This window comes from Pleurodeles waltl, chromosome 6 (genome assembly GCF_031143425.1).
Source record: "Pleurodeles waltl isolate 20211129_DDA chromosome 6, aPleWal1.hap1.20221129, whole genome shotgun sequence".
In the NCBI taxonomy this organism is placed as follows: domain Eukaryota; kingdom Metazoa; phylum Chordata; class Amphibia; order Caudata; family Salamandridae; genus Pleurodeles; species Pleurodeles waltl.
This window is the reverse complement of record NC_090445.1, coordinates 32,756,862-32,784,828: the sequence shown is the minus strand read 5'-3', so window position 1 is coordinate 32,784,828 and position 27,967 is coordinate 32,756,862. Positions and strand designations below refer to the sequence as shown.

Sequence of the window (27,967 nt, the reverse complement as noted above, 5' to 3'; positions counted from 1 at the left end):
ATGTTGTGGGACCAGAAGCGTGAAGGTGTCTGCTATTCATGAAGTAGCGGACCAATTATTTTGGAGGGTCTCTGAAGATGTGTGGCAGTCTTCTGATCTTGATGATTTCTTTCTTAACCAAGTCAAACAAATTATCAACCATGACTGATCAGCTTTGAGGTATTGCAAGGTAATCTGAGGGCTTTTGACCACAATGCATAAGAACTCAGCATTAAGGCAACATGGACTTCAGAGACAATATATGCATTCCTTCACAAGGCATGAGAGCTGAGCTACTCAGAAGTGTGCATCAGGGTCACATGGGAATGGGTGCACTGATGCTGATAAATAGATAAAACTATGCAATGTTTGCTCAGCTAGTGACAGTATTCACCTCTTCCCTTTGTACCTATACAGCTGCCTGATGCTACAAAGTCTAGATTTTGATATTACAGGACCATTTAAAATTATGCCTACATATGTAAAATTTGTTTTGGTACGTGCTATCATTCCAAATGGCTAGACGTAAAGTTTGTTGAACATATCACCAATAAAGGTGTAATGAAGTTCAGCGGTATTTAGCAAGCAAATATTTATAAAGATCTTAGTGACAGACAATTGCATGCAACTTGGCTTTTCTATAATGAAAGAGATTCTTAACAAGTATCAAACATATTAGCACTGCACTGTATGACCCACAGTGTAATGGACAAGTTGAACACTGTAATCAGTACATCAAACTAGTTAAAAGGTGAAAATCATTTCAACCAGTTGTATATAGGTAAATATCTTGGAGCAGTGGTTCCCAAACGTCTTAGAACGACAACCCACTTTTTGGAACAACAAACGTTTGCAACCCAACCACCTTTAATGTACATGAGGAGTGCGGATTTGTGAATGTAACTAAAGCATTGTGTGGAAGCACATTGTCATTTATAGACAGCACATTTTTCATTGAATTGGCCACTAAATGTGCAAAGATATGCAATTTTACTGATGATACAGTATAGCACAGTACTGATAATGTGTGGAAATCGTATTTCTGTGAATATTTATCATTTGTAGATCACCAAGTGACTTTTCCAGAACACTTCAGAATTACAAAGAAATTGTTTCATTTTTGCTATTTCTAAGTGCTGGATGCATACAGATCATTTAGAGGTATTTACATGTGTGTACTGCGAAAAACAGCATCCCACATTGTCACATAATTTACGAAAAAACTCCTCTCACTTTGCAGACAGGGAAAGAAAAGCAATCATTGCTCCCCAGTGAAAAGAATAAAGCTGCCTAAAATTTGACCTCTGTTTTTCACCGGAATAATGACAAGTTAAACACAGAATTTAAAGGCATCTTATTACTGTCTTTTGAGACCCACCAAAAATCAGCTTGCGACCCACCAGTGGGTCACAACCCGCAGTTTGAGAAGCATTAGAGGAAAGGTTATGGGCATACCATATTACCACCTATGCTACTACAGGAGTTAGTCCATTTATTCTATTGAAAGGAAAGCAACAAGTCTCTCAAATGTGGCCATGGTCACTCTGTAAGCAGTGGACTGTCAGGGACTCTATTCAAAAGTCTGTAAAGAAGGGAGTGGAAAATAAGCAGCTGCAATCTAAACATGCATGGTCTAAACTACAAAAGCGTTGCTACAAAGATGAAAGTAGAGGAACTTGTCAGATTAAAGTTGAAGGAATTGGGTGCCGACCCTGCAATATTGAAAATGTATAGCCCTATCTCAACATTGCCTTTCATGGCTAAGATTCTAGAGGGGCAAGTTGCAAAACAACTGTGCAACTGTCTCCAAACAAATACGTGTATAGCTGACACAAAAGCAGGGTTTTGCTTAGTCCACAATAAGGAAAAAGCTCTTGTGTCCATTCCTGATTAGCTGTGATGCAACGTGGATTTTGGTCACTTAGGGCCAGATTTACAAGGCCCTTGTGCCTCCTTGCTCCAGAGTAGCATCATTTTTTTAATGCTAATGTGGCGTTAAGGAAGTCATCTGCCCGCTCCTTATTTACAAAGTGACGCAATGCTAACATTGTGCCACTTTGTAACCCCTTGCACCACATCATACCTACGCCAGGTATAATGTAGGCATGGGGGCGTTCCCACGCAGGGAGGCCACAAAAAATGGTGCAGTGAAATCTGCAAGATTTCACTGCTACATTGTTTGCGTCATTTTTAACGCCTGCTCAGGGCAGGTGTTAAAGTGATGGGCCTATAGTAGCCTATTGACATCCCTTGTGCTTTGCTGCACTAGCGCCATGATTTATCCAGCAAAGCGCCACAATAGCGTCATAAATTATGATGCTACTGTGGAAACGAGCGTCATGGTGCACCGTATTGTAAAAATGGCGCAACCATGGTTTTGTTAGGTGGGGCAGGGGCGGTGCAAGAAAAGTGGTGCATCGGGACCGATGCGCCACTTTCTTGTAGATCTGGCCCTCATTGTCTTCATTTTGCTAGACCTTTCTGCCACTTTGATATGGGCGACCATTCCATCCGTTTACACTGCTTCAGGGAACTAGGCAAGGTACTGCACGGCAGTGGATTAAGGGCCAGATGTAGCAAAGGTTTTTCCCCATTCTGTGTCTATGGGAAAAAGTGTTTGTACATATGGCCCTAAGTCACTTCTATCCGGCCTCTCTTGAGCAGTAAACCTGGGTGTCTTTTCATCACCAAAAGGTATTGATAATTTGTGGGGTGCCTCAGGGATCCTCCCTATCCCCACATTGGTACATCATTTATTTTGTGCCATTAACAAAAGCTCATATGGAAAGGTTTTAGATCATATATCTATGCTGATGACACCCAGCTTCTATTTTGTCTTGACAATAATCCATCGTTCAACACTGAATTTCAACCATGCATTTTATATGCCAGTGAATGTGCAGTAATAAACAAATTTAGTTCTGAAAATTATGTGGCAGGAAAGGCAACTTATATGGCATGAAAGGGTACATAATACTAGATATTCTGCAATAAAAGCATATTATGGTTATATTTGCTGGTATTAATTGGCTGTTGGAAAGTTTTGGCACTGATAGTTTCTGGTTCAGAGAAGGGTGGTCAAGTAAATCTAGTGATGTGTTGAAGAAGCAGTAAATCCTCTCTCATACCTCTGAGTGTACATGAATTTGTGCAAAACATATAAAAGCTGTATTCAACAGAAAACAAACCTATAGGCACACACAAGGTGAACCTCCTCTATTCCGTGCATTTCAGCTTTGTTTCAAAAGCCATCTTCAGATGATCTGTTTCTCCTTTCTTGGGTTTACATTGTAGGGTCTATGAAAGTACCGCTTTCCAACAAAAAATTGTCATGCAGAAATATAGGACACAATATGTATTTAAAAATTGATGCACCAAACCTTACAATGGTTGGGTTTCTTCTAAATTTTTGTGTTTTCATTAAATTATTCCGGCTTTACAAACATTGATGTACAGACAAATTTGCATTGTCAAACGAGAAATTATTCTATTGAAAGTGCTTGAATTACATTTAGATATATAAGGATGTATATTCTAGACAAAAGCTATCCCCATGTCCATCAATAGGTGATATTAACAGGTTTCGGGAAAAACGACCACATCAACAATGCGTCACTACACATGAAAGATGGCTAGTTGCATCATGGTGAAAGGGTGCCTGCATTACTCCCACCCCCTTCTTCAGCAGCTAAAGCGAGGGTGGGGGTTTTGACAGGCTTCTTCTGCAACTCGGCAGACAAAGGCTGATATTTAACGCAAAAGAGTTAGAAGGTGAGTGAATGAAACAGTGGGTGGATGGGTGAGTTAGGGGGTGGATGCATAGATGCATGGATGAATGAGTGAAAGGGTGGATGTCAGGATCAATGAGTGAAATGATTGATGAATGCATGGATAAATGGATGTCTGAAAGGGTGGATAGATGGATGATGAGAAAAAGGATGGATGGATGAATTAGGGAAAGAATAGATAATGAGTCAAAGGCTAAATGGATGATGGATGGACAGGCTGACAGAGTGGATGGATGGATTAGTGACAGGATGGCTGTCAAGAAGCAAGTGAAAGGATAGATAAATGAGTGAAAGGGAGGATAGAGGGATGGCTGGCTAAAAGGGTGGACAGATGGATAAGTGAAAGGGTGAATGGATGGACGAAGGAGTGAAAGTGGATGGATGAGTAAAAAGGTAAATGGATGGTTGGGTGGATGCATGGATCAAAGAGTAAAAGTGAAAGGAAGGATGGATGGATGAATGAGTGAAAGGGTAAATGAATGGATGGATGAGTGAAAAAAATCAATGTATGACGAAAGAAGGATGAATGAGTAAGTGAAACGATGGAATTAAGAGTGAAACAGTAAATGGATGGATCAATTAGTGTATGGATGGACTGAGTGAAAGGGTAGATGAATGGATGAATAAAAGGATGGATGAGTAAAAGGATGGATGAATAAAAGGATGGATGTAAGGATGGATGAGTGACAGAATGGACAGATAATTGAAAGGGGCGATGGCTGGCTGGATGAAAGGGTGAATGGATGGATGAGAGAAAGGGTGAAAGGCTGGATGAATGAGTGAAAGGGTGGATGAGTGAAAAGGTAAATGGATGAATGGATGACTGGACAAATGGTTCAAGGGTGAATGGATAAGTGAAAGGATGCATGGCTGAGTGAAAGAGTGGATGGATGACTGAAAGGGAGGATATATGAAGTGAAAAGATTGCTGGATGAGTGAAAGGGTGGATGGATGAGCAGAGGGATGGATGGCTGAAAGAATAGACAGATGAATGGTTGAAAGAGGGATGGATAAGTGAAAGGTTGGATGAGTGAGTGAAAGGATGGATATGTTTGATGATTTGAGGTTTGAATATGGGTGGGCGGATGGGTGGACTGAATGGTTGCAGACTGAATGTTAGATGAAAGACTGAATGGATGACAGAATGTAAAGGTGAAATGGTGATTATCAGCAGGTGGATGGAAGGATGAAAAGATGAATGGGTTGATGATTTGATGGAAGAAACAACCAAGCCCCGTGGGGAGGGTTGTGATGACTTGCTTTGCTTGCTTGGTGCTATAAAAGCTTGGGTTCGAATGGGGGGTATTTAAATTTTCTGGCTACTCCCTTGCAGGAAGGTACATCTTCCTGAACAATAACAGTCCTTAATGGCATTTCCTCAAAATGCAGCATACATGGATGCAATAAATAGAAGAAATAAAGATATTTCTCCTTGTTACACCTCACTGAGGAAGTCGCAGCATGTTGACACCTTCCAGGTTTACAAATCTTTGTATATATCCGGGAATGCACCAAAATCAATGGGTGGGTGCATGGGAGTCCCCATGCTCCACCCATGGAATGCCTTCCCAACGCAAGGTAATGCAAGGCAGCGATATGCATTACTTTGTATTTACTACACCACTCAAAGCCATGCAAGAAGACTTTGCATGGCTTAGTAAATAAAAAAACGTATTTTGTGCTCGGGCTGCGCTGCGCCACAAAAGTGACACCCCCGAAGAAAACTCTTAGTAAATCTACCCCTGAAACTTTAGAAGAATCCTACATTTTTGCACCTCTTTTCAAAGCCTAAGTCTTCAGTCCTATCGTGGACCTTTGTGAGGGATTCACCCAATAAATAATAGGTCGGAATATGCCTGACTGTGCTACGCTGTTCAGGGACTGTTTCCTAATCAAGGCCTAATCAGCAAAAGGTGTTCCTAGAGGCCCTATGATATGAATGCAAGGTGAGCATAAAACAAAAGGCACGTTTTAGAGCATATCTGGGATACGTCCACTAGACGAGGCACACACTTTATTACTAGAGGGAACTACCTGCATGATTTATGCTGAATGCAACTTTGTATGTGTTTTATCCAATCTACTTTACAAAAGGGAACTTTGTGCTGCTATTAAGAGAACATTATTAACTGGTAAATAACATTTTAGATAGGATTTGATGAATGTGTATAGCTTGCATTCTCAAGAAACATATTTTATAGCCCTCGGGCAAGAATGAGTGGTAAAATGTCATTCCACAGAATGTTTTGCATAATTTGCCTTTAATCACATAATATGCCATATAATTTGCCTTTCCTTGCTGTATTATTCGCCCTGCCTTGCCTCATAATTTAGTGGGTCCTGCCCCGCAATTAGGTTTTCCATTGCTATAAGGTCTTCCATTCCTTTTCATTCACTGACTCAGGTCACCCACAAACGCACTGGACAAGTCACCCCGTTGAGGCTGGTGACTGGGAATTCCTTAGAAGCACTTTCCTTTCTCATCAGCACCCACAATCATGCTAAACTTGTTTACATTTAGTTCAGATCTTTTACTGTTTATTGTGTATTCACTGTTTACTCCTTTAAACTGTGCTCTTCATCCTTCTGGGTTAAGGCGCACATGGTTAATTGGTCTAAATACAAATAATACAATAACAGTGAAAGCTTGCTTTTGTCACCTCTGTGTTTAATGGAATCAGAAACTTTAGTGAAATATTAGCTGAAGTTTTTGCAGATGGACGAGGCAATGCACAAGGGTCCATATTTTAAAGCAAGGTTATGACTGCACCTGAATTTGCGCCCTGTCGCGTAAGTCTTAGTTGCATTAAATGTCAATTTATTCCAGACTTTATAAAGTGCATTCAAGCACTAAAATTACCAGAAGGATTGGGTTAGTTGGAGCATATCTATCTGAGTTTGGCAATCCCATCTGCATCAGTGGTGTAATTATTCCCAGGACCTCTTGAATTACATAGCAGTGGGCAACCTAGTTGCGGGGCAGGGCTGCCAAAATTATGAGGCATGGAATGACAAACTGAATGGCAAATTATGTGATTAAAAGCAAATTAAGCGAAACATTCTGTGTCATTATTATATAGTTAGTTTGACATTTTAACATACATTTGTACGCGAGCGCTCTAAAATATACATGTTTGTTGAGAACAGAAGCTACACACATCTAGTAGATCCTACTGAAACGGTATTTACCAACAATTAATCATTTTCTATTAAAAGAAGCAGACAGTGCTGGTTTGTAAAGCCGATTGTGTAAAACAAGTAGCAAGCTGCATGCAGCATAAATCATGGCTCCATGTACATTCTTCTTATAATAAAAGTGCCTCATCTATTGGGCTTATCCCAGATATGTTCTAAAATTTACCTTTAGGCCCTCATTATGAACACAGCGGGATTTCCCGCCGTATTCAGGCTGGCAGTCTAAACACAGACCGCCAGCCCGTTGAGGAACCCTCCGGCCGAATAATCAACAGTCCGCTGGGCCAGCAGGCCGAAACAGTGTTTCCGCCAGCCGGCCCAGCGGAATGCTGGGCTTGGACATTGCCGACGGCTCAATGTATCAGTGCGGTGGGTGTAGCAGCACCCGCTGCGCATATCACTGCCCGTAAATCGGGCAGTGACATGCGCAACGGGGCTATACATGGGGGCCCCTGCACTGCCCATGCCAAGTGCATGGGCAGTGCAGTGAGGCCCTGGGGCTGCCATTCTCCATTCCCCGGGGGAAACTGCCAGGGAAAAGCTGGTGGACACAGGTTCTTTATCCAGTGGGCAGCGCTGCTTGCAGCGTTGCCCTGTCAGATAAGGAACTCCGCCATCATTAGGCTGCCTGGCGGTGGTAGCCTGGCCATGGCGGAGTTCCGCCTGTGGCGGTCCCGGCTTGGACATAATATGGCGGTCTGGACCGCCATGCCAGTGGAGGTAATTACCGCCACCGCTGGCATGGCGGTCAGGACCCCCTATGTTCATAATGACCGCCTTAGTTTCAGTCTTACCTTGTGTTCATACCATGGGCCTCTGGAAACACCTTTTTTCTTTAGGAAACAGACTTGCACAACGTTGAGCACATTCATACTCATTTGGACCTATTATTTATTTGGTGTGTCCTTTTCCACGAGGATTCAAGATTTAGGCCCTCATTATGAGCATGGTGTAATGACCGCCCCGCCAGCGGTAGCGGTCATTACTGCAAACAGCATGGCGGTTCAGACCCCCATATGATGAACACAGTAGTGAACTGGCTGAAAAGCAGCCAGTTCACTACTACCCACCGCCAAGCCAGATTTGACCGCAGGCCGACGGTAGGCACTTTTGACCCGCAGTGGAGGCCAGACTGGCGGTGGGATAATGATCCCATTTCCACCAGGGATTTCCTGGCGGGATACATCCCAGATAATCCCTGTCGGAAAGCATACAGGTGACAGGAATTCTCATTCCTGTCACCTGTATGTAACACACCAGCCCCCCCCCCCCCCCTTGCCACAATACCCCTAGAACCGCCAAAACCCCCAGAACTCCATCCCTCCTCCCTCCATTCTCCCTGTAGGCATCCCCAAACCCCCACTTACTATCCCCCACCCTCCCACCTCCATACAGGTCCCCCCAAACCCCAAACCCCCACATCCACATGCACCCATATTCCTACATGCACACACGCATTCATACATGCAGACAAACATCCCCCGTTCACAAAAACACACGCACACCCCCATGCACTCACTCACTCAAACACACACACCCTTCCCCCCCTCCCTCTCGGGCAGCACTTACCTGTTCCCTTCCGCTGCTCTGGGAGGGAACGGGCTCCTTGGATGCTGCTCCGCCGGCATCGCCGCGCCTCCATACACCGCCACGCGTATGACTGCATCATTATAGGCGTGGCGTTATCTGGCTGACGTGGCGGGGAGGGTGGAGCAGCATCCACCCCGCCATCGACCGACAGCATGGCAGGCCTCACTGCCATAAATGGCAGTGAGGCTCCATGCGTCAGGATATGGTGGGATGCCTGCCACCGCCACTGGCAGTCTTCTGTCGACCGTCAGCATGGCCGGTGGTGGGCTATCCCACCATGTTCATAATGAGGACCTTAGATTTCAAAAAGAGATGCAACAATTTGGGATTCTTCTAAAGTATTAGGTTGCTCTGTACTGAGGTTAATGGTCCCAGTGGCTATCAAGACGCTTATGCACTTCTAGCGGTAAGAAATTACTAACATTGGAAGAATCCCTAGCAACTGATTTTTTCATGTCTGTCATTCCACAGACAAGGGACTAGAAGCCACATGTACAAAGGCTTTTTATGGTCACAAACGGCCCTTTTTGCAGAATCAGGCTGTTTGCGATTGCAAAAATGCCTTTTTCTATGTGCAAAGCACGTATTGTGATTCAGTAAAATTTTACCGAATCGCAATTTGGGTCTGCGATCCAATATCATTTGGGTATTTGAAAGGGGTGTTTTGGGCATCACTTTCAAATACTGAATCTAAAGTTTATGCATTAATATTCTGTGACTGAAATCCAATAGCAAAACAATAATATTTTATGGACTACAAACATGTAGTGATAACCCATTCACAAACGTGAAGGGGTCCCTGAGGGATCCCTTCCCCTTTCAAAATGATGAAAAAACATTTTTAAGAGAGGCAGTGGTCCCAAGGACCACAATCTTCTCTTTAAAACTGTTACTTTATATTTTCATTTTTTTAAACGCATCCTGTTTTCCTGTAATAGAATGGGTTGCATGAAAAATAGATTAGTTTATTTAAAAGCAATCAGAGACATGGTGGTTTGCATACCCCCAGCAATCTCTGTGATGGCTAAGGTTTCTTCTGGGTCGCACATTGTGACTTACCTCAATACTGATGAGGTAGGTCAATTTGCAACCCACTACGAATTAGTATTTTGCAAACCGACCTATATTAGTACATAGGTTGTTTTGCAAAATACCATACTGGTGAAAAAACATTACTGGTCACACATTGCGACCAGTATTTTGTGACCAGCGCTTCATATAGCTAGCTCTTAAAATCTAACAAGGTGTGCTCAGACTGGACTTTAGCAAACAATAAATCCAAGAAAAGAGGTAAAGAAAAAAATTGATTTTTTTATAAGGAACTTCATTTATGCCAACTCGCCAGTCCTATCTCTGACAAGAGCCTTTTCCACCGATGACGTGGATCACCTGGACCTCTCTCCCAGGAATAAAGCCAGTACCAACACCTGAAAATATATTGTGATCCTGCTTTACCTAATGGGTTGTTTGTTAAGAAGCCAAGTTTGGACTCTCAGTCTGCCTTTGCCTGTATGTCAGCACATGGTAAAACCACCCTGGTACTTGCAATAGACTAATGCTGTTTGCTTTAGACTGCCACACAGAATTATGTTCTATAATCCTTTGAGTGTGGGTGCATTATTGACTAAAGGATTCAGCCATCTAAGAACTGGAAAGTAACAGCTACTTATGATATAGCTGGAGACAATACTCAAGGATTACTCTACTTATAACCTCTTTATTGCCTCATCTTGGCTAGGCAATGACCTTCACTGTTTGACAAAAATGTTTTTAAACAATTGATGTTCTTATCAAAGCATTAGATGGGAGACACACACCCATGCGCTGCAAGGGGCTTGACAAGCTCTTTATGAAGGGCTTAGAGCAGAGCACTTACAGTAAAATCTCCCAGAGTGGAGTAACACAATAAAGAAGAAGAACATGTAAACAATGTTCATAAAGCTATATTTAGCTAATATGTCGCTAGTTCTTTTTAAAGGATTAAACTGCACACCTAGGGCCTCATTACGAGGCTCACGGTCTTCAGGTCGCCAGCCTCGCTGTGGCTGTCAGGACCGCCGCTGCAGTGGCGGTCTGACTGCCACATAAGGACCCTGGCGGCCAGACCGCTAGTACCGCCAGGATCAGTAATACTGATGGCCTGGCAGTGGCAGAGATCATAATCTGCCAGGGCAGCGCTGCCCTGCGGATTACCACCTTGTTCTCCACCAGCCTTTTCATGGCGGTATCACCTCCATGAAAAGGCTGCCGGAGAACAGGTGCCGGGGGCCCCTGCACTGCCCATGCCCTTGGCATAGGCAGTGCATGGCATGGGCAGTGCAGGGGTCCCCCTACCCAGCACCTTAACAATGTTCATTGTCTGCTGTGCAGAGGGTGCTGGTGCATCCTGCAGGCTACAGCATTGCCGCAGGCATGATTACGAGCCAGAGACAATGCTGTGGCCTGTTTCCCACTAGCCTAGGGCTGAAATCTGAGGTTTCCGCCCACAAGCCGGCCTAGCGGGAAACTCCGAATAGGTCAGGCGGGGTCGTCGCCACTATGGCGGCGGCCACCCGATCGGGAGTTTGGCAGACGGGCTTTCCCCTCCGCCAAACTCATAATGAGGGCCCTAGTCTTAAAAGTGCACACTGGCAGCGCCGTTGGAGAAGTAAATGTCTACCAGAACTGCATTCTGTGTCAGGGTGACCTAGTGTTGTGATGGGGTCCTACTGCAATGTCCCCCCATAAACAGGGAAAGGGGAAATCTGCTTATCACCCAAGGTGCTGGAGTTACCTGAGGAAAGGGAGTTCTCTGTTTCTGTATCCTGATGTTTTCAGTAAGGGCCTCAAATAGAAATTGTTGCAGTTTATAAGAAGACTTTCCCCTAATACATAGTATGCTCTCATACTTGAATATTGGTGTATCAAAATTAAAGCAGGGATGCCTCCAGTTGTTTGTGCCGTAAGGTGTGGTATATTTTTGCTCCTCCTCTTTTCTTTATGAATGAAAAGCAGGCGCTGCTCCATCTTCTATTTTCATTCTGCTACAGACACAGGAAGCTAACTGCAGAATGAATGACTGAATGAATGAATGAAGGCTTTTAATGCTGGAGACGTAGTTAAGAGTGTTAAGCCCTTGGTTGCTACATCTACGGGTGACCTGCTGGCCATCAGTGGCATTTTAGGCTTGTCTCCTATGAACCTTTGAACAATGTAGTGAAAAAGAGTGCAGGTTCAGTAATTCTGCATAAAGTTGATAGTACCTTCTCAGTCAGGGCACAGCAGCCTTCCTGAGAACCTTTGGGCTGGTACTTTCCATTACAAACGAGATTGTTGTTGTGAAATGCTGGTACTGTTACGTGATGTGCAGACACACAAACAGATGTGTGGCCTTATCTCTGCGAGACTCATAGGAGTGCGCTGTTTAAAGTGGTGTTTGTTCAGTGGCAATATATCCATCTGCTTCACTTATGCTGCTTACCTCCTGTTCTTTAGGCGTCACCTACCAAACAGCACAAGCTGTCTGGTTTAGGAAAGACATATTATCAGCTTACAGTGTGCTTAGAGCCTGCTCATTCCTTACCATTGGTTGGTTTTATTGTCACTCTCATTTGCTTGCTTTTTATTCGATAGCTTCTGCGGGCTTTCCTTCCTGTTCTTGTGCTTGTCCCTCCCCTAGGTCAAGGCGTCATTTCTTGCGTCCTTCCACTGCTTACTCGTCAGGCACTCCTTTTTTCTTTTTCGGTAAGCACTTCATGAGAGTGTATGTGTTTTGTAGCTTTCTCCCTTGTATGCTGCTTCGCTCCTCGCACCATCCTCTGAACACTCATGGTGTTCTCACCTCTCACCATTCCAGCTCATTTTTTAGGTAGAGCGTGCAAGTGCTCTAACCTATTGTAATGATAGTGGCCTTTTAACCATGCCCACCTCACACCCATCAATTTCACTTGATCGTGGGCTTTTATGCGTGCCTGTATTTGTGGGCATTAACACAGGGAAAGCCAGACCTATTTGCTTTGCCAATCTTGCTAGTTCGAGCCTACCAGACAGCACCAGCTGTCTGAATGCAAAAACATCTAGTATGGGCTTACGAAAAACTTGAAGGGACTTAAACCCCACCCACTCCTTACCTTTGGTTGACTTTATTGTCACTCTGACTTGTTTGCTTCTTCCTGGCTTCTATCCTACCACTGTTCACTTTTAGGGAACACTTTTTTTATTTTTGGTTAAACATTCCATGAGAGTGCGTGTGTTTTCCAGCTCTCCTTCTCCCACTTGTATGTTCCCCCAAGTGCCCACCCCATGCTCTGTGCTCTTCTCTCATGTACTACTCCTCATACCCCATTGTGCTGTGTTGTTCTCTCCTTTGTGAACTTCTCCCCTGTCGCACATGTTGCAGTCACTTTGGTGTGCTTCTCTTTCTCTCATGTGCTTCTCCCTTCACCCCCACACTCTGTGTTCTTCACTCCCCCACGCTCTTGTGTTTTTATCTCCGTGTTCTTCTCCCCCTGGCCCCTCCTTGCCCTCCTTTGCTCCCCGTTGCCATCAACCACTGTTGTGGTATTTTTTAAAATGTGCACTTTTCGGGCTAATAAATATTTTTTTATTTACTGTTCCAAGTGACATCTTCCATCTTGGATCCGTAGATAAAAAATGGCATCCGCCATCTTGGAGTGGTAAATACAAAATAAAAGCAATGGTGCCTGAGTTGTGTACCAGTGGAATGATACAACCTGCAGCAGCAGTCCCATCGTTGCACCATTGCACCATTTTAAAATGTCTTTTTGATGATGCTGCACACAGTCAGGAAAAACCTGAAGCTTTAGGGCATGGCCAAAAGGAATTGGCAAGGTCAATAGGTCCTAAAGGCAAGACCTCTTGGCTTTGCTAATGCTTGATTTTGTTGTCGCCATGTTTCCCCAGGAAGAGCATTTTATCATTTTATTTACTTATTTATTTTGTAAACGTCCCTCCGGGTGTGCTTGTGGGTTTTCATGGTCTGCTTTTATTGTTTATTTTAATATTTTCCTGGGGGGAGTGTTGCTCTGCGCTTCTTTGTTTTTTTATGGGGAGTGCGCCCCCATGCCCCTTCTTTTTTTTCTTACAAGGTGTCCCTCCATTGCCACCTGCTTCTATTTTTTCCTTACGGGGTGCCCCCCACCCCCATTCTCTCTATTCATTCTGTTGTGACATTTAACCATCTACCATGTCAAACAATAATGCGGTGCAATGCAGGTGGCAAACGTCCATTGCCAGGGAAGACGCGGGACAAAAGCCACATACTGAGTGCCACCTCTGCCCATCTCTGTATCCCCCTGCCTAATCCAGAGTGCACGGGTAGCTGGCATTTCTGATGGCACAGCCACTCTCCTTACTCCAACCAGACAATGCCCAGCATCTGTAACACTGCAAAGTGGCGTGGGACCAGTCTCCCAGTTTAGGCTGGACACCCAGTGACTATCTCGGTGGCACCCTGTAATGATTCTCCTCTACAAAAGCTTAAGGAATGCATGACTTACATCCTGATGGCAGCCCGGAGCAGCAGTCGGTCTGGTCTGGTCTCCTCGTTGATGTTGAAGAGAGTGTTGTCCACCATGGTGTAGGCTTCCAGCGATGGCGAGATCTTCGATGCCGCGGCAGCAATGAAATACCAGTCTCCGTAATACTGTGAAGGGAACTGTGAGAGAGTGAGAAGAGTGGGAGACATGTCTGTGGCATATGAGGGGTCATCCAGAGCAGAAAACAAAACTCTTCCCTTTTCTCGGTCCTGCATCACCAACAACAGGCGCTCTGTACATTGGCTGGATGATGCCATCTGGGGTTTTGAGATCTACTGTGACATCATTCACAATGAGGATGTAAGTACATCTGTGCCATTCTACCAACACCAGTCACCAGTCCTATCCAGCCATTCCTCAAAGGGGCCTTCTGTTGGGGTTCTACAGCAGGTACTGATTACTATACCATGTCCTCTATGGGTACTGCTGTTTACAACCAGCATCGCAGGGCACAGTGCTAGTGCACTCCAATAAAATAACCATTTAACTAATTTGGAGCACTTGACTCACACATGATATCGGGAAAGAGCAGAGAAGGCTTAGCCCAGGAGGTAGTGTGGGAAAGACACTCAGAAACAACATGACTCAGTGAGTATTCACACTGTAAGTGCACACACAATACACTGGGTGTCCACCAGTGCTATATTGTCAAAGACAAAATGCACATTATCAATATGTGAGTACTAAGGCAGATAGACATATGATATAAACAAAATCCCAGGCGATGAAAGCAGCGTCCAGGGCTATGATGCAGAAACTAACATATTTGTAGTGTTTATATATTAGGCACGAGGGGGCATATTTACAAGCCCCTAGCGCCACCTTTCGCAGGCCCTAGCATCATTTTTTTAAAGCTAAGGCTATGTTAGGGAGGCCTTCCTCCCGTGTCGTACTTACAAAGTGGCACACTGCTTGTATTGCACCACTTTGTAAACCACATTATGCCTGCGCCAGGAATAATGTATGCAAGGAGGGCGTTCCGATGAAGAGGGGCACGAAAAGATGGCGCAGTGAAATTTACAAAATTTCACCTCACCATTCTTTCCATCATTTTTAACACCTGCTCAGAAAAGGCATTAAAATGACGCCCCCATTTTAATCCATGGGCCTCCCTGTGCTTTGCTGCACTTGCGTCAACAATGTTGATGTTAGTGTAGCAAAGCGCCACAATAGCTTCAAATATTTTGACATTATTGTCCTAGCAACCGTCATGGTGCGCCCTATCGTAAATACTGCGCAACCATGGTGTCATTAGGTGGGGCAGAGGCTACGCAAGAAAAGTGGCGCATCGGGACCAATGGGCCACTTTCTTGTAAATACGCCCCTAGATTTTTAAGTAACACTGAGGTCAGTGCACAGTGTTACCCTATGAGGGAACCGTTGGGTGTTCTCAGAAGTCTTCAAAACTTGTGGGTTCTCACTACATAGATTTTAAACAAAACAAGTCATTGGTGGCAGCAGGGTACGATGAAGTAGAATTTGTATGACACGTCGGACCCTCTAGATTGGACATTTGTGTTTGCTGATTTTCCATTTAAAAATTCCACAACCACTTGATGTCAAAATCCACAACCCACACAAAGCAAGGGACTCACCAAAGCGAAAAAGTGAGGTTTGGAGTGCTAAAGCTAGCCTCCACAGTCCAGTTTAACAGGGCTTTTGGGGGGTGGGTGGTGAGGGTCTAGCTGAACAAAGCTGGTTGGGGGTGAGCTATCGGGACCCAGATTAACAGGGCTATCAGAGGACAGGTAATCAGGGTCCAGTGTGACAGGACTGTCAGGGGATGGATAATCAGGGTCCTGTTTAACAGTTTTATTGGGACGTGGGTGATCAGGGTCCTGTTTAGCAGTTTTATTGGGACATGGGTAATCAGGGTCCTGTTTAACCGCTTTATTGAGATATGGGTAATCAGGGTCCTGTTTAACAGTTTTATCGAGATATGGGTAATCAGGGTCCTTTTTAGCAGTTTTATAGGGACATATGTAATCAGGGTCCAGCTCAAGAGAGCTATAAGGAGATGGGTAATCAGGGTCCTGTTTAGCAGTTTTATTGGGACATGGGTAATCAGGGTCCCGTTTAACCGCTTTATTGAGATATGGGTAATCAGGGTCCTGTTTAACAGTTTTATCGAGATATGGGTAATCAGGGTCCTGTTTAGCAGTTTTATAGGGACATATGTAATCAGGGTCCAGCTCAAAGGAGCTATAAGGGGATGGGTAATCAGGGTCCAGTTTAACTGGGCTGTTGGGGATGGACAAGCTATGGTGCCAGCTGCCTCCCCAGGATTTGGTCTCTCACTGTAAGGCCACTGTTACTGCATCCAGACATGTCACCCAACAAACATGTTTACATAAAACAGGACAAACCAACTGGCTTTGCCATTGCTTGTGAGCTGCATCAGTTAAATGAGTAATAAAGATGTTGTTATGAATAAACAGAATGTTCGTTTTCAACCCTGAAAACATGAGATGCTGAGTTAGACAGTACCAAGGTCGGCGGAAAGGGTGTGGTCTTCGGAGCGTCTCAATCTCTCCTGCTCCCCCCTTCAGACCCGTGTCTCCTGCAGCCTCTGCTGGACACTTACTGAGCCTCCGCCGGTTACCCCCGGCGGAGGCTCAGTTCAAGGTGAGCCCCAGACAAGCACCGTGCGGAGCTCGCACCGCCTTCGGCCTCACTCAAAGCTCTCAGTCCAGCCACCGCCGGAAGCCACCCGGACCCCCGGCGGAGCTCAGTTCAGACAAGAGTCACATGGTGCATGAAACAAACACAGAAACAATACCTCCAGTAAAAGGCAGATCCTCCAGGGGATGCAAGATGAAGCGACGCTTGTGAAATGTAAACAGGGGTTGCATCGCTGACGCAGAATATCTCGAGGGATTTTACAGTAATTAATAAGCAGTTGAAAATTGTTTCGCCAGTGAGATGCAGGACATGAACATAGGGCCCTACAGGGACCCGTTCCCAAATGGGTTCTTAATTACTGCCAGGGCTGAGGCCCTCCCCACTTAAAGTCCTGTCCCTGGAGCTGGAAGGGGTCATGTAAAGGCTCAGTTAGGGCACGAGGTATGTCGGGCAGTGTCGGCTCACCACAGATGGCGCTTAAATTTGGTTCTTTCATCCATATGCTTGCGACCGTCCGTCCATCCATTGTTTCTTACTCCTGTCCATCCATCCATTCACTCCATCTTATCACCCACTCATTAATCCATCCAGCCACTGTTTCATGCTGCCGTCCATTCATCCTTTCACCCACTCATTAATCCATGCATACATCCAGCCATTGTTTCATACTGCTTTCCATCCATCCATTCACTCATCCTTTCACCCACTCATTAATCCAGCCATTGCTTCAGACTGCTGTCCATCCATTCACTCGTCCTTTCACCGACTCATCAATCCATCCATCCATTCATCTGTGAAAAGCACCACTACTCCCACGGGGGTAAAGCTGGTGGCAGCAGGGCTCACTGGTGCCTCAGTGGCCAGGTAGCCTTTTCTGTAGCCAGTCGTGGAAGCTCTTCGCGACTCACCCCAGGACCCACCCTAACTTTTTACCTTGTGCACCTTCGCTCTCCCACCTTGCAAATCAACTCACCTTCCTCACCAAAGCACAAACACTGCATGGAGCTAACACTCCCCCTGGGCACCTAGCCGACTTGGGCAGCTATAAACATCTGCCCTTCACACTCCTAAATACTCACCCCGCACACCTACTAACCCTCACTCATAAAGAAAACAGACTGCGCAGCTGCTTGTCTTGGGCAGCTGTGTAGATCCACCCTGCACACTTAAGAACACCCACCGACCTGCACACGTGCCCATCTCGCCTGTACCTCCACCCATCACAACTGTGACCACCTCAGCCTGCACACCTACTTAATGCCCCTACTCCCCACAGCGCTCACCAGCAAGGTTGGGCTGGCTGGCTTACTTATAGGCAAGGCCACTGGAATTATGTGGCAGGGGAGGGTCAAATTATGTGGCAAATTGAGTAAATTATGCGGGAAGAAAAGGCAAACTACGCAGCATATTTTGTGATAGTATTACTTCATTATTTTGCCATTTCTAAGCTTGGTAACCCTGTCTGAGCATTATTTGTACCTCTTTAGTACCAGTTTAAAACCTAAATATACCAATAAGCTACAGAAATGTGAGCAGTCAACTTTTGCAAAGGACCTTCCACTGCGCTGCAAAACACGTGTTGCAGCTGTTTCACTAACTTTTGAACCATTTGAGCTAGAAACATTTTTTGTGTTAAAAACTGCAGATTGTGTGGCGGGTGGATTATGTGGCAAATGCAGCAAATCTACAATAAAGGGAAATGACTGCGGCCACACAATCGCATAATTCCAGTGGTCCTGCTCATAGGGCAATCTGGTCTCAGAGATCGGCACCTGGTCTGTTTGTTGAGCTGTGAACCTGTTTTATGGTCTGCTGGGCCAGTTTTAGTGTTGATTTTTCTGATATTACTACAAACATTGCCTGCAGCAAGGAAAAATGCATGCAGCCTGTCATACATTATACAACGTGTCTTTATAAATAGAAACCTGGCCTGAATTGCAAAGGTGGAACACTTTTTTTTAGTTATCTGAATCGCTAATGGGACCATTTGTATTTTGGGGCGGGCCTATTTTCTGTCCAAGCCCTACTCTACTTACCGTGACCCAGCATTGCTGAATAAGTGGTGTTTTAGAGAAGTCAGAGGGCTCCTGTTTTCCGAAAAATTCCATTATTGACTAACCCGCCCACCCCCAGCGGCCGTTCGCCTTGGAAACCAGGGACTTCATAAGTTATGTATTACAGAACGGAGGCTAAAGTAAACTACGCCAGGCAAGGGAGTGACCCCTCCCTAACCCTACCGGCCTGTCACGTGACCGAGTCTATCGTATAACATTAACCTTCAGAGGCAGGGCGGAGCTATCAATAGTGCAGCAGGTGTGTGGCGCCGGGCCACTGGTGCGAGGGGCACCGTACCCCTTCCTGGCTTTCTTTTCCAGCCCAAATAGTGGCTGAGGGGCCTGGTTTCCTCAAGACTAAACCTTCCAGATGTACCGTTGGTACACGTGACTGGCTCTGTCCCAGCCCTAGTAACCTTTCAGACGAGGCAGCACCCTCTGCAGAATTCAGATTTGGGTCGAAGATTTACAGTCTCTGACGCTGTCGAGGGCGCCCACTGACTGGCCATTCAGACTTACCAGCTTCTCGAAAATTCTGCTCTAATGACACCATCCATTCAGGCGGTGCTTAATTTGTAAATAAAAACGTGCCGGAGCCCTGAGCTCTCCTCTCAATCACGTGGCTGCTACAATTAGAATACTGAGGCAGCGTAATCCTGACTCTATCCAGGGCCTCTTTAATCAATTTACAGCCACTCCCTGCCCCTTCAGCTCACTCTTGCAACTTTCTCTCGTTGTGACGCTTCTTCGATTTTCTCTTCCTCCATCTTACCCATGTGTGTATTTTGTTCGCAGTAAATGCGTGAGACAGAAAAATAAGTGCCGGCCCTAAAAAATAAGTGCCGGTGCCCTACACCAGAAATCACCGGCTTAAATTAAGCACTGCATTCAGGGGTACTGGCAGACTTTACCCTGGATCTCTGGCGTCTCCGAGGTACGGCCTGTAGAAAACTGATATTTGCTCATATGGTTTGAGGCTCCTCTCAGTACCGCAAACCCACCACCAGTGTTTGACCACTGCTGGACAAAACTGACTGCGTCGTCTTTACTGCCCTTTCACGGGCAGAGGCAGTGTCCTGTTGCGGGAGTACCCCTGTCCCCTGGGCTTCAGCTCCCAAGGTGCTTTAATCAATATATTTGGCAACTGATCTCTGCATTCTGGTGGCTTCTTGACAGCCAGCAACCACCCCCTCAAGTATGAAAAGCCCTTGCATGCCCCGCTGCCCTTTTAATACCAAGGTGACCCGGGGCATTCCTTAACAATTTAACCCTTCTTGTTTCTTAGCACCGTTCCGGTTTCGTCCGCCCTTCTGGCCCCGCCTCCAAGCTTGGCTTGCTGTTTTCAGGGGCGTAACAAAAGACCCCGCAGCCACCGCAGTGCGAGAGGGTGGAGGGCTCAGCACAGCACTTGGCCTGTGTGAGGTCGGGGGGTGGGGAGGAACTCCATGTTCTGTTCCAGTTTTGTTACGCCACTGGCTGTTTGATGTCGTGGTTCTGGATATTTCGCTCCCCTGTCCCAAGAAACTTTCTCGCGCTCTCACACACTCCCTCAGTCTTTCTTCCCTTCTCTCTCTCACTCTATCTCTCTCTCTCTCACACATAAACCACCTAATGCAGGATGAATCAGCGCTCTGGGGCAGGTGGCTCAGCCGTGCCGGGGAGTGATAGGCATCCTTGTGTGTGATATCTGTCGGCTGAGCGAGTGACTCGGCGGGTGAAGTTGAGGGATGGCTCTGCTGTCTGTTTCAAGCGAGGCACAGCTGTGCGGACTGTGGCAAGCGTGGGGGTAGCTCTGCTGTCCGCGACCGGTGAGGCAGCTGCTGAGGGGCATGAAGAGTTGAAAAGGAAGACCCGTTGGCAACGGGTGGTCTCGCTCAATCCCTAAAGTTTGTGGGGGGGATGGACACCAAGGTTTGAGACGTAAGGCGTCACTGGGTTGTTAAGAGACAGGCCCTGGCACTCCACCAGGCCCCAGAGCCCCACTGATGCCCACAGAATTTGTAGTGAGACGACTAATGCTCTATGGGATTCTAGGCGCTAGGCGCAGCACTACCTGCCAGAGGAGCAGCACGGGTACAGAGAACAGAGTCATATTTGATATCTCTGTGAAACTTCAAGAGATATGGTTTGTAGAGAGGGGCAAAGGGCAGTGACCCCCATAGGTGCCCAGCGTGGACTCGAGCAGTCTGCGCTGTCCATTCTGAATAGGTTAGGTAGAAAAAACACATAACTAAGAGAGGGTCTCGAAGCGGAGCCAGGGGCATATTTCAAAAGCAAAAGGTTATATCAGCTTGAGTTGTGCGCGAGCGATGGCTCGCGTGACACAATAGGCTGTCGGGGCACAAAAAGTTTCTTGCATTGAAACACTGTAAGTTTAAGGGTGTCGCCTATAAGTTTAGGGGTATCGCTTTGCATGGAGCGAAATCCCTGACAGTCAATGCAAAGCAGGCGTTAAAGGCCCAGGACCAGGATGCAATGCAAACCCATACTGGTGTAAGTCACGCAAAGAAGCACGCACGAGCGCTGCGTGAAATGGAACCAGGCGCTAGCCATAAGGGAATGTTACAACAACCCCCGTCAGCCTTGGACTCTCCTGCGCCTATTTTGCCGCAAAATCCTGGAACTTCCCCCTCCCCTTAGGAGTCCACAGGGGGGGGGGGGCTCAAGACCTGGCTTTTCAGCTGATGCCTCTGGAGCAGCGCAGACCTTAGCGCCTGGATACCCTCAGGGCTGATTAGTGCGCCTTACAAATTAAAGAAGCAACAGGTCCCTGGCCCGCACCACCTTCCTCATGCTAGGTTGAGTAACACGTCCAGCAACATAGGTACCCGACAACTCAAAATACCCCACACAACTTTGTCCAGCAGATCGCAACCCATGAACCCCCAACCACAAAGGGATGGTGAAAACTCAAGATCTCACAGTCACTCAATCAATTCATGGATGGTTTGTGACTTGCCAGGTGCACCTGAATTTCTGCAGTAAAGGCCTGAACCAAACAAGCTTTCTTACTAGGTTTCGAACATGTAAAAGGGTGAACTTTTCTGTGTGTCCTGCTTGAGAAAGTCCTCCAAGGGCTTGGAGTAGAGCTTGCCTCCTGTTGGAAGTCTCAGGGACACCAAAGACTTCAGTTTCCTCGACCTGCAGCACTGGGAACTGTGGTGGTCATTCTGACCCTGGCGGTCTTTGACCGCCAGGGCGGAGGACCGCGGGAGCACCGCCGACAGGCCGGCGGTGCTCCAATGGGGATTCCGACCGCGGCGGTAAAGCCGCGGTCGGACCGGCACCACTGGCGGGGTCCCGCCAGTGTACCGCGGCCCCATTGAATCCTCCGCGGCGGCGCAGCTTGCTGCACCGCCACGGGGATTCCGACCCCCCCTACCGCCATCCAGATCCCGGCGGTCGGACCGCCGAGATCCGGATGGCGGTAGGGGGGGTCGCGGGGCCCCTGGGGGCCCCTGCAGTGCCCATGCCACTGGCATGGGCATTGCAGGGGCCCCCGTAAGAGGGCCCCTACATGTATTTCACTGTCTGCTGCGCAGACAGTGAAATACGCGACGGGTGCAACTGCACCCGTCGCACAGCTTCCACTCTGCCGGCTCGATTCCGAGCCGGCTTCATCGTGGAAGCCTCTTTCCCGCTGGGCTGGCTGGCGGTCTGAAGGAGACCGCCCGCCAGCCCAGCGGGAAAGTCAGAATTACCGCCGCGGTCTTTCGACCGCGGAACGGTAACCTGACGGCGGGACTTTGGCGGGCGGCCTCCGCCGCCCGCCAAGGTCAGAATGAGGGCCTGTGTGTTTTGTGCTGTTCAAGAGGAGAAACCACTGAGACGCCGCCAACGACACCGCTGGCCTGCACCGTGGCCTACAGCCGCCGCACGGAGTCGCATTGCCCCGCTTCGCACCGCGACCCTGCTCTCACCAACGCCGTCATTGGACGACTTCACTGTGCCGCTGGTCCGGCATCACCTGTCACACCCCAGCCTAGGCATCCCCGACGCCGCCGCACCTGCTGACACTGGTGCCACTGCCTACACCATGGCCCGTGGACACCGCCCGTGAGGTAAAGGAAGCACCGTCCTGCACCGCAGTCCCGGTCCACTGACGCCAGCATCATCGACTCCCGTGTCGTCACCAGGCATCCCTGCCTGCATTGTGGCCTGTGGACACCGCTCGTGAGGGTCACAAAGCACCTTCTCGTCCCGCACCACTGGCTTGGGCCTACCGACATCACCTCAGCAATGACGATACCGCTGCCTGCACCGTGACCTGGTGACACCGCACATCACACCGCCCCTCTTCACACCCAGCCCTGATCTCTCTGCGGCCTGAACTGTTGGTTTTGTTGATCACAACACCATAATAGCCCCAGGTGGAGCTATCGACTTCAAGGAACTGTATTTTCTAGTTAATCTTGCAAAAAAAGTCATATCTTTAACACTGTATGTTGGATTTTTATCGTTTTGGTCTTGTTTTACACAGATAAATATTGGCTATTTTTCTAAAAGTGGTGTGGTGTCCTTTTGAAGTGTTTCACTGTATTACTGTGTGTTATGTGCAAATGCTTTACACATTGCTTCTGAGATAAGCCTGACTGCTTGTGCAAAGCTATCAAGGGGGTGAGCAGCGGTTATCTGAGCGGGTATCTCCTTTATCCTAACTAGAGTGAGGGTCCCTTCTTGGACAGGGTTCAAACCAACTGCCAACTAGAGACCCCATTTCTAACACAGCCATTAACCGAACACAGTGAATTCATTTTCCTTCTAGGAGCTAAGTGGGGAACTTGTTGGTCATAGGTTCAAAACCTGATGTAGCCAAATCAGCTTTTCAACCTTCCAGGGTCGATAAAATGAGCATCACTAAGTTGGATAATAATATCAGCATTGTTTACAGTGTTGAGAAACTTCATGCATCACTAGGTGAAAGAATAAATATGTGTATGCATTTATGAATGTGTTTTGTTTAAAAGGGTGTGTTACTTTTTCATATGGGCTGGGCCTACGGTCTGGATTTTGCTTTTTAAAACAAAGAGTGCAAACCTGCTGTCAGGCTGCACCCATATCCACAGCCTAGAAGGCGGGACAAGAGACCCCCCCAGGGCTTGGAGTCTTCTGGTCTCCCTTTTTCCTAATCCTTCTCTTACCCATTTGGAGCTTGCAGGGAGAACATTAGCAGTAGATGGCTGACTCTGAAATTGGGCAGAGATGCACCTTTTTGTCTAGTTTTGCAAACATGCACTGGACTAGTCGTCACTGCCACAACAAGTCCAAATCTGTCTCAACGACTTGAACCTGCATTGATTCATACCCCAACTTACCACACATTGGCAAGTCATTTGGATTCACCGGAGACACTGAAGTCACTCTCACAGTTCCTTCCTCCAACCCCCGATAAGGGTATCTAAAACTCCCAAGTAAGTCCCACCAGGGCCCAAAGGAAAACATCCACATCACCTTCACCCTGAAAACATCTGCATCACCTCCACGTCACCTCCACCCTGAAAACATCCGCATCACCTCCACATCACCTCCACCCTGAAAACATCCACATCACCTCCACATCACATCCACCCTTAAAACATCCACATCACCTCCACCCTGAAAACATCCACATCACCTCCACCCTGAAAACATCCACCTCACCTCCACCCTAAAAACATCTGCATCACCTCCACATCACCTCCACCCTGAAAACATCTGCATCACCTCCACGTCACCTCCACCCTGAAAACATCTGCATCACCTCCACCCTGAAAACATCCACATCATCTCCACATCACCTCCGCTCTGAAAACATCCACATCACCTCCACCCTGAAAACATCATCACCTCCACCATGAAAACATCCACATCACCTCCGCTCTGAAAACATCCACATCAACTCCACCCTGCAAACATCCACATCACCTCCACATCACCTCCACCATGAAAACATCCACATCACCTCCGCTCTGAAAACATCCACATCAACTCCACCCTGCAAACATCCACATCACCTCCACATCACCTCCACCCTGAAAACATCCACATCACCTCCACCCTGAAAACATGCACATCTCCTCCACAGCACCTCCACCCTGAAAACATCCGCATCACCTCCACATCACCTCCACCCTGAAAACATCCACATCTCCTCCACACCACCTCCACTCTGAAAACATCCACATCTCCTCCACACCACCTCCACCCTGAAAACATCCACATCTCCTCCACACCACCTCCACCCTGAAAACATCCACATCTCCTCCACACCACCTCCACCCTGAAAACATCCACATCTCCTCCACACCACCTCCACCCTGAAAACGTCCACATCTCCTCCACATCACCTTCATCCTTAAAACATCCGCATCTTCTCCACATCAACTCCATTCTGAAAACATCCACATCACCTCCACCTTGAAAACATCATCACCTCCACCCTGAAAACATCCCCATCACCTCCACGTCACCTCCACCCTGAAAACATCCACATCTCCTCCACCTCACTTCCACCCTGAAAACATCATCACCTCCACCCTGAAAACATCCACATCATCTCCACATCACCTCCGCTCTGAAAACATCCACATCTCCTCCACATCTACTCCACCCTGAAAACATCCACATCACTTCCACATCCCCTCCACCCTGAAAACATCCACATCCCCTCCACCCTGAAAACATGCACATCTCCACATCACCTCCACCCTGAAAACATCCACATCACTCCCACATCCCCTCCACCCTGAAAACATCCACATCACCTCCACCCTGAAAACATGCACATCTCCACATCTCCTCCACCCTGAAAACATCCACATCATCTCCACAGCACCTCCACCCTGAAAACATCCACATCACCTCCACCCTGAAAACACCTGCATCACCTCCACCCTGAAAACACCTGCCTCACCTCCACACCACCTCCCTTGCCGGCCTGCCCTGGCTACAAACCATCTGCATCATTTACAAAGCCACCATGTCTGGCAACCCAGCCTGTGACCATCTCCGGTGGCTCCCAGCACACCCCGCCAGGACTCTATTATATCTTAAATGAAGATGTGAAAAACAAAGAAGAAAAACACAAGGCAACAGACCGTCTCCATTTACGCACCCAGATTCTGGAACAACACGCCTTAATTTGTACTCTCCTTTTGTATTAAAGAATTGCCATCCGCCTGCTTCTACCCTCTGAATTGATTGTGTTTCAGAATATTTGATCCCGAAATATTGTCAACTATAAATCTTGAGTCCTAAATACAGTTTACAAAAACTTTGTCATATTGGGTCTAGATTTTCTACTAAATGATATTTAAGGCACAGTATTTTTGTTAGATGATATTTAGTCCATATTTTGGTACCAAACCCTCTGACTCAACACTTGAGTCCAGCACGCCAATGTTGAGTTCAGTTAGGACCAGCACTTTCATGTCACAATAGAGGATCCCCGGTAAGACCTGGAAAGGTTGAAGGCTCTAATGCAGGAAAGGACCTCTGTGAAGATGGGAGCTAGCTGGGTGCACTGCTTGGGGTGACCGGTCCATTGGCTGCCTACTGAGATGGTGTGTGTGTTAGTGTGTGTGTGTGTTTTAATGCTTTGCTGATCACTGTGTATTTCCGAGGCGTGTGTGTATCTCATGAGGACAAACTGCAAGCTGTGTATGTATGTCTACTTGTGAGGCGCCAGGTACTCTCCATGCAGATCATCAAAAGTAATATTGCTATCATCCTGGTTTAAGCTGTGTTATATATGCCAGCTAACTGGCTTGCTTTGCTTTGCTCATTAAACGTACACTGTCTGTCTAAGGTATGTTTAGTTGGTAAGTTTCCAAATAAGTATCTGTGACCGTAGGCCACGCCTGTTAGCTCACTCGCTTAGTCCCACAGCCTGCATTCCTTAAAATGGTCCTTGGTCACTTATGCATCTTAAGCCATGCACTGCCCTTGCTAGTCACTCCCTTGCATAAATATTGTCGTGGACGAGTTCCTTCCTGATCCCATACAGTACTAACAGGGGACCGGTCCAGCTCTGGGTAGCAGATCTGGGGCAGTGGTAGCCCTTCTTTATGACTAAGGCGAGTACTGTGTAGTTCTGCAGGCTTGATCCAGGGTACTGTGCACCTTTCTGGATCCTCTTTCTGAACTATTGTGTCCTGTTCTGGAACCCTCACCTAGAGCCTTCGCGTGAGCACTGTGCATTGCTCTGCAGCGCTCACCTGTAGAGCAGTGACCTGCTCCGCAACCCTCATCTGGAATATTGTTCTTGAACCCTCCTCTGCAGCATTGGGTTAAGTTCTGGATTCCTATATTGTTGAGTTCAGGAGCCACCTCTGAATAACTGTGGCCTTTTCTGGAGATGACACCTAGAGTGTTGTGTGAGGTTCTAGGTGGCATGAAGTTATTGGATAAGAGATTGCCCACTTGGCCTTTTCTTTTTGTTTCTTTGGGTGTTTCTAAAGAACGCCATCACTTGTGGGTATCCTGGCTTTGGGGACCACTAAAACATCTGGCTTGGCAGAGCAAAAGCAGGTACATCAAAGAAAGAAAAGCAAGACAGAAGGCCCTTTGGCTAGCGAAATAAGTACATTTTGAAAGCCTTATGCAATTGACTGTAGCGGTCTGTAATATGGAGGTTGTATCAGGACTTAGGCCTGAGTATTCGGGAAGAGGGATGAAGTGTTGCTTGTGACGCCCCCCCCTGGGGTAGGAGGCCTGCTTGGGTGGGTAAGAAGGCTCGTGCTTACCTGCTTCCTGTCGAGGTCATTGGGCGAGAGCTTGCCCGCGTGCTCGCAGACGGTGATGGCTTCCATCACCATGCCCAAGAGGTACAGGAAGTAGGCCCATGCTTGCTGCAGCATCCTCCGAACAAAATGGCGCCCTTGCAGGGAGCGTGGGGGTCTGCGGCTGCTTCGGGGCTCGCTCTGCAGGTGTTCGACGGCTGCTGTCTGGAGAGAGAGCCTCGTGCCCTCCTCTCGTCCTCTCACTCCCCGTACAAAGCCCCCGAGAGAGGTCCCGCCTGAGTTTACTCTGCTCAACAACCCTTGCCCCTCACCTGGTAATTATTAGCCCAGGTTAAGGGCTCTGGCGACCTTCGTCTGCCTCATCCGGGGGCCGCCTTGGCCCAAAGCAGAGCTCTCAAAACAAAGACAGGTAGGGTTTCAAATAGGACCACTCACGTGGCAGCCACTGGTACTGGTACACGTACGGGGTCAACAGGAGGCGC

At 47.2% G+C, this 27,967-nt stretch overlaps 1 protein-coding gene across 3 annotated transcripts in view; it reads right to left on the bottom strand.

Moving 5' to 3' along the window:
- Nucleotides 1-27,851, bottom strand: part of APOM (apolipoprotein M) — a 48,920-nt gene extending 21,069 nt beyond the window's left edge. The window contains exons 1-2 of one of the 3 annotated variants that reach the window (XM_069237142.1): nt 27,489-27,851; nt 14,051-14,196 (exon numbers count right to left, since the gene is read on the bottom strand). In XM_069237142.1, coding sequence (XP_069093243.1) covers nt 14,051-14,196; nt 27,489-27,602 — 260 coding nt within the window. In that variant the 5' untranslated portion in view covers nt 27,603-27,851. Of the gene's footprint in view, nt 1-14,050; nt 14,209-18,747; nt 18,946-27,488 lie in introns of those variants that run through there. The other 2 variants (XM_069237141.1, XM_069237143.1) reach the window with 2 other exon arrangements.
- Nucleotides 27,852-27,967: the final 116 nt, after the last annotated feature.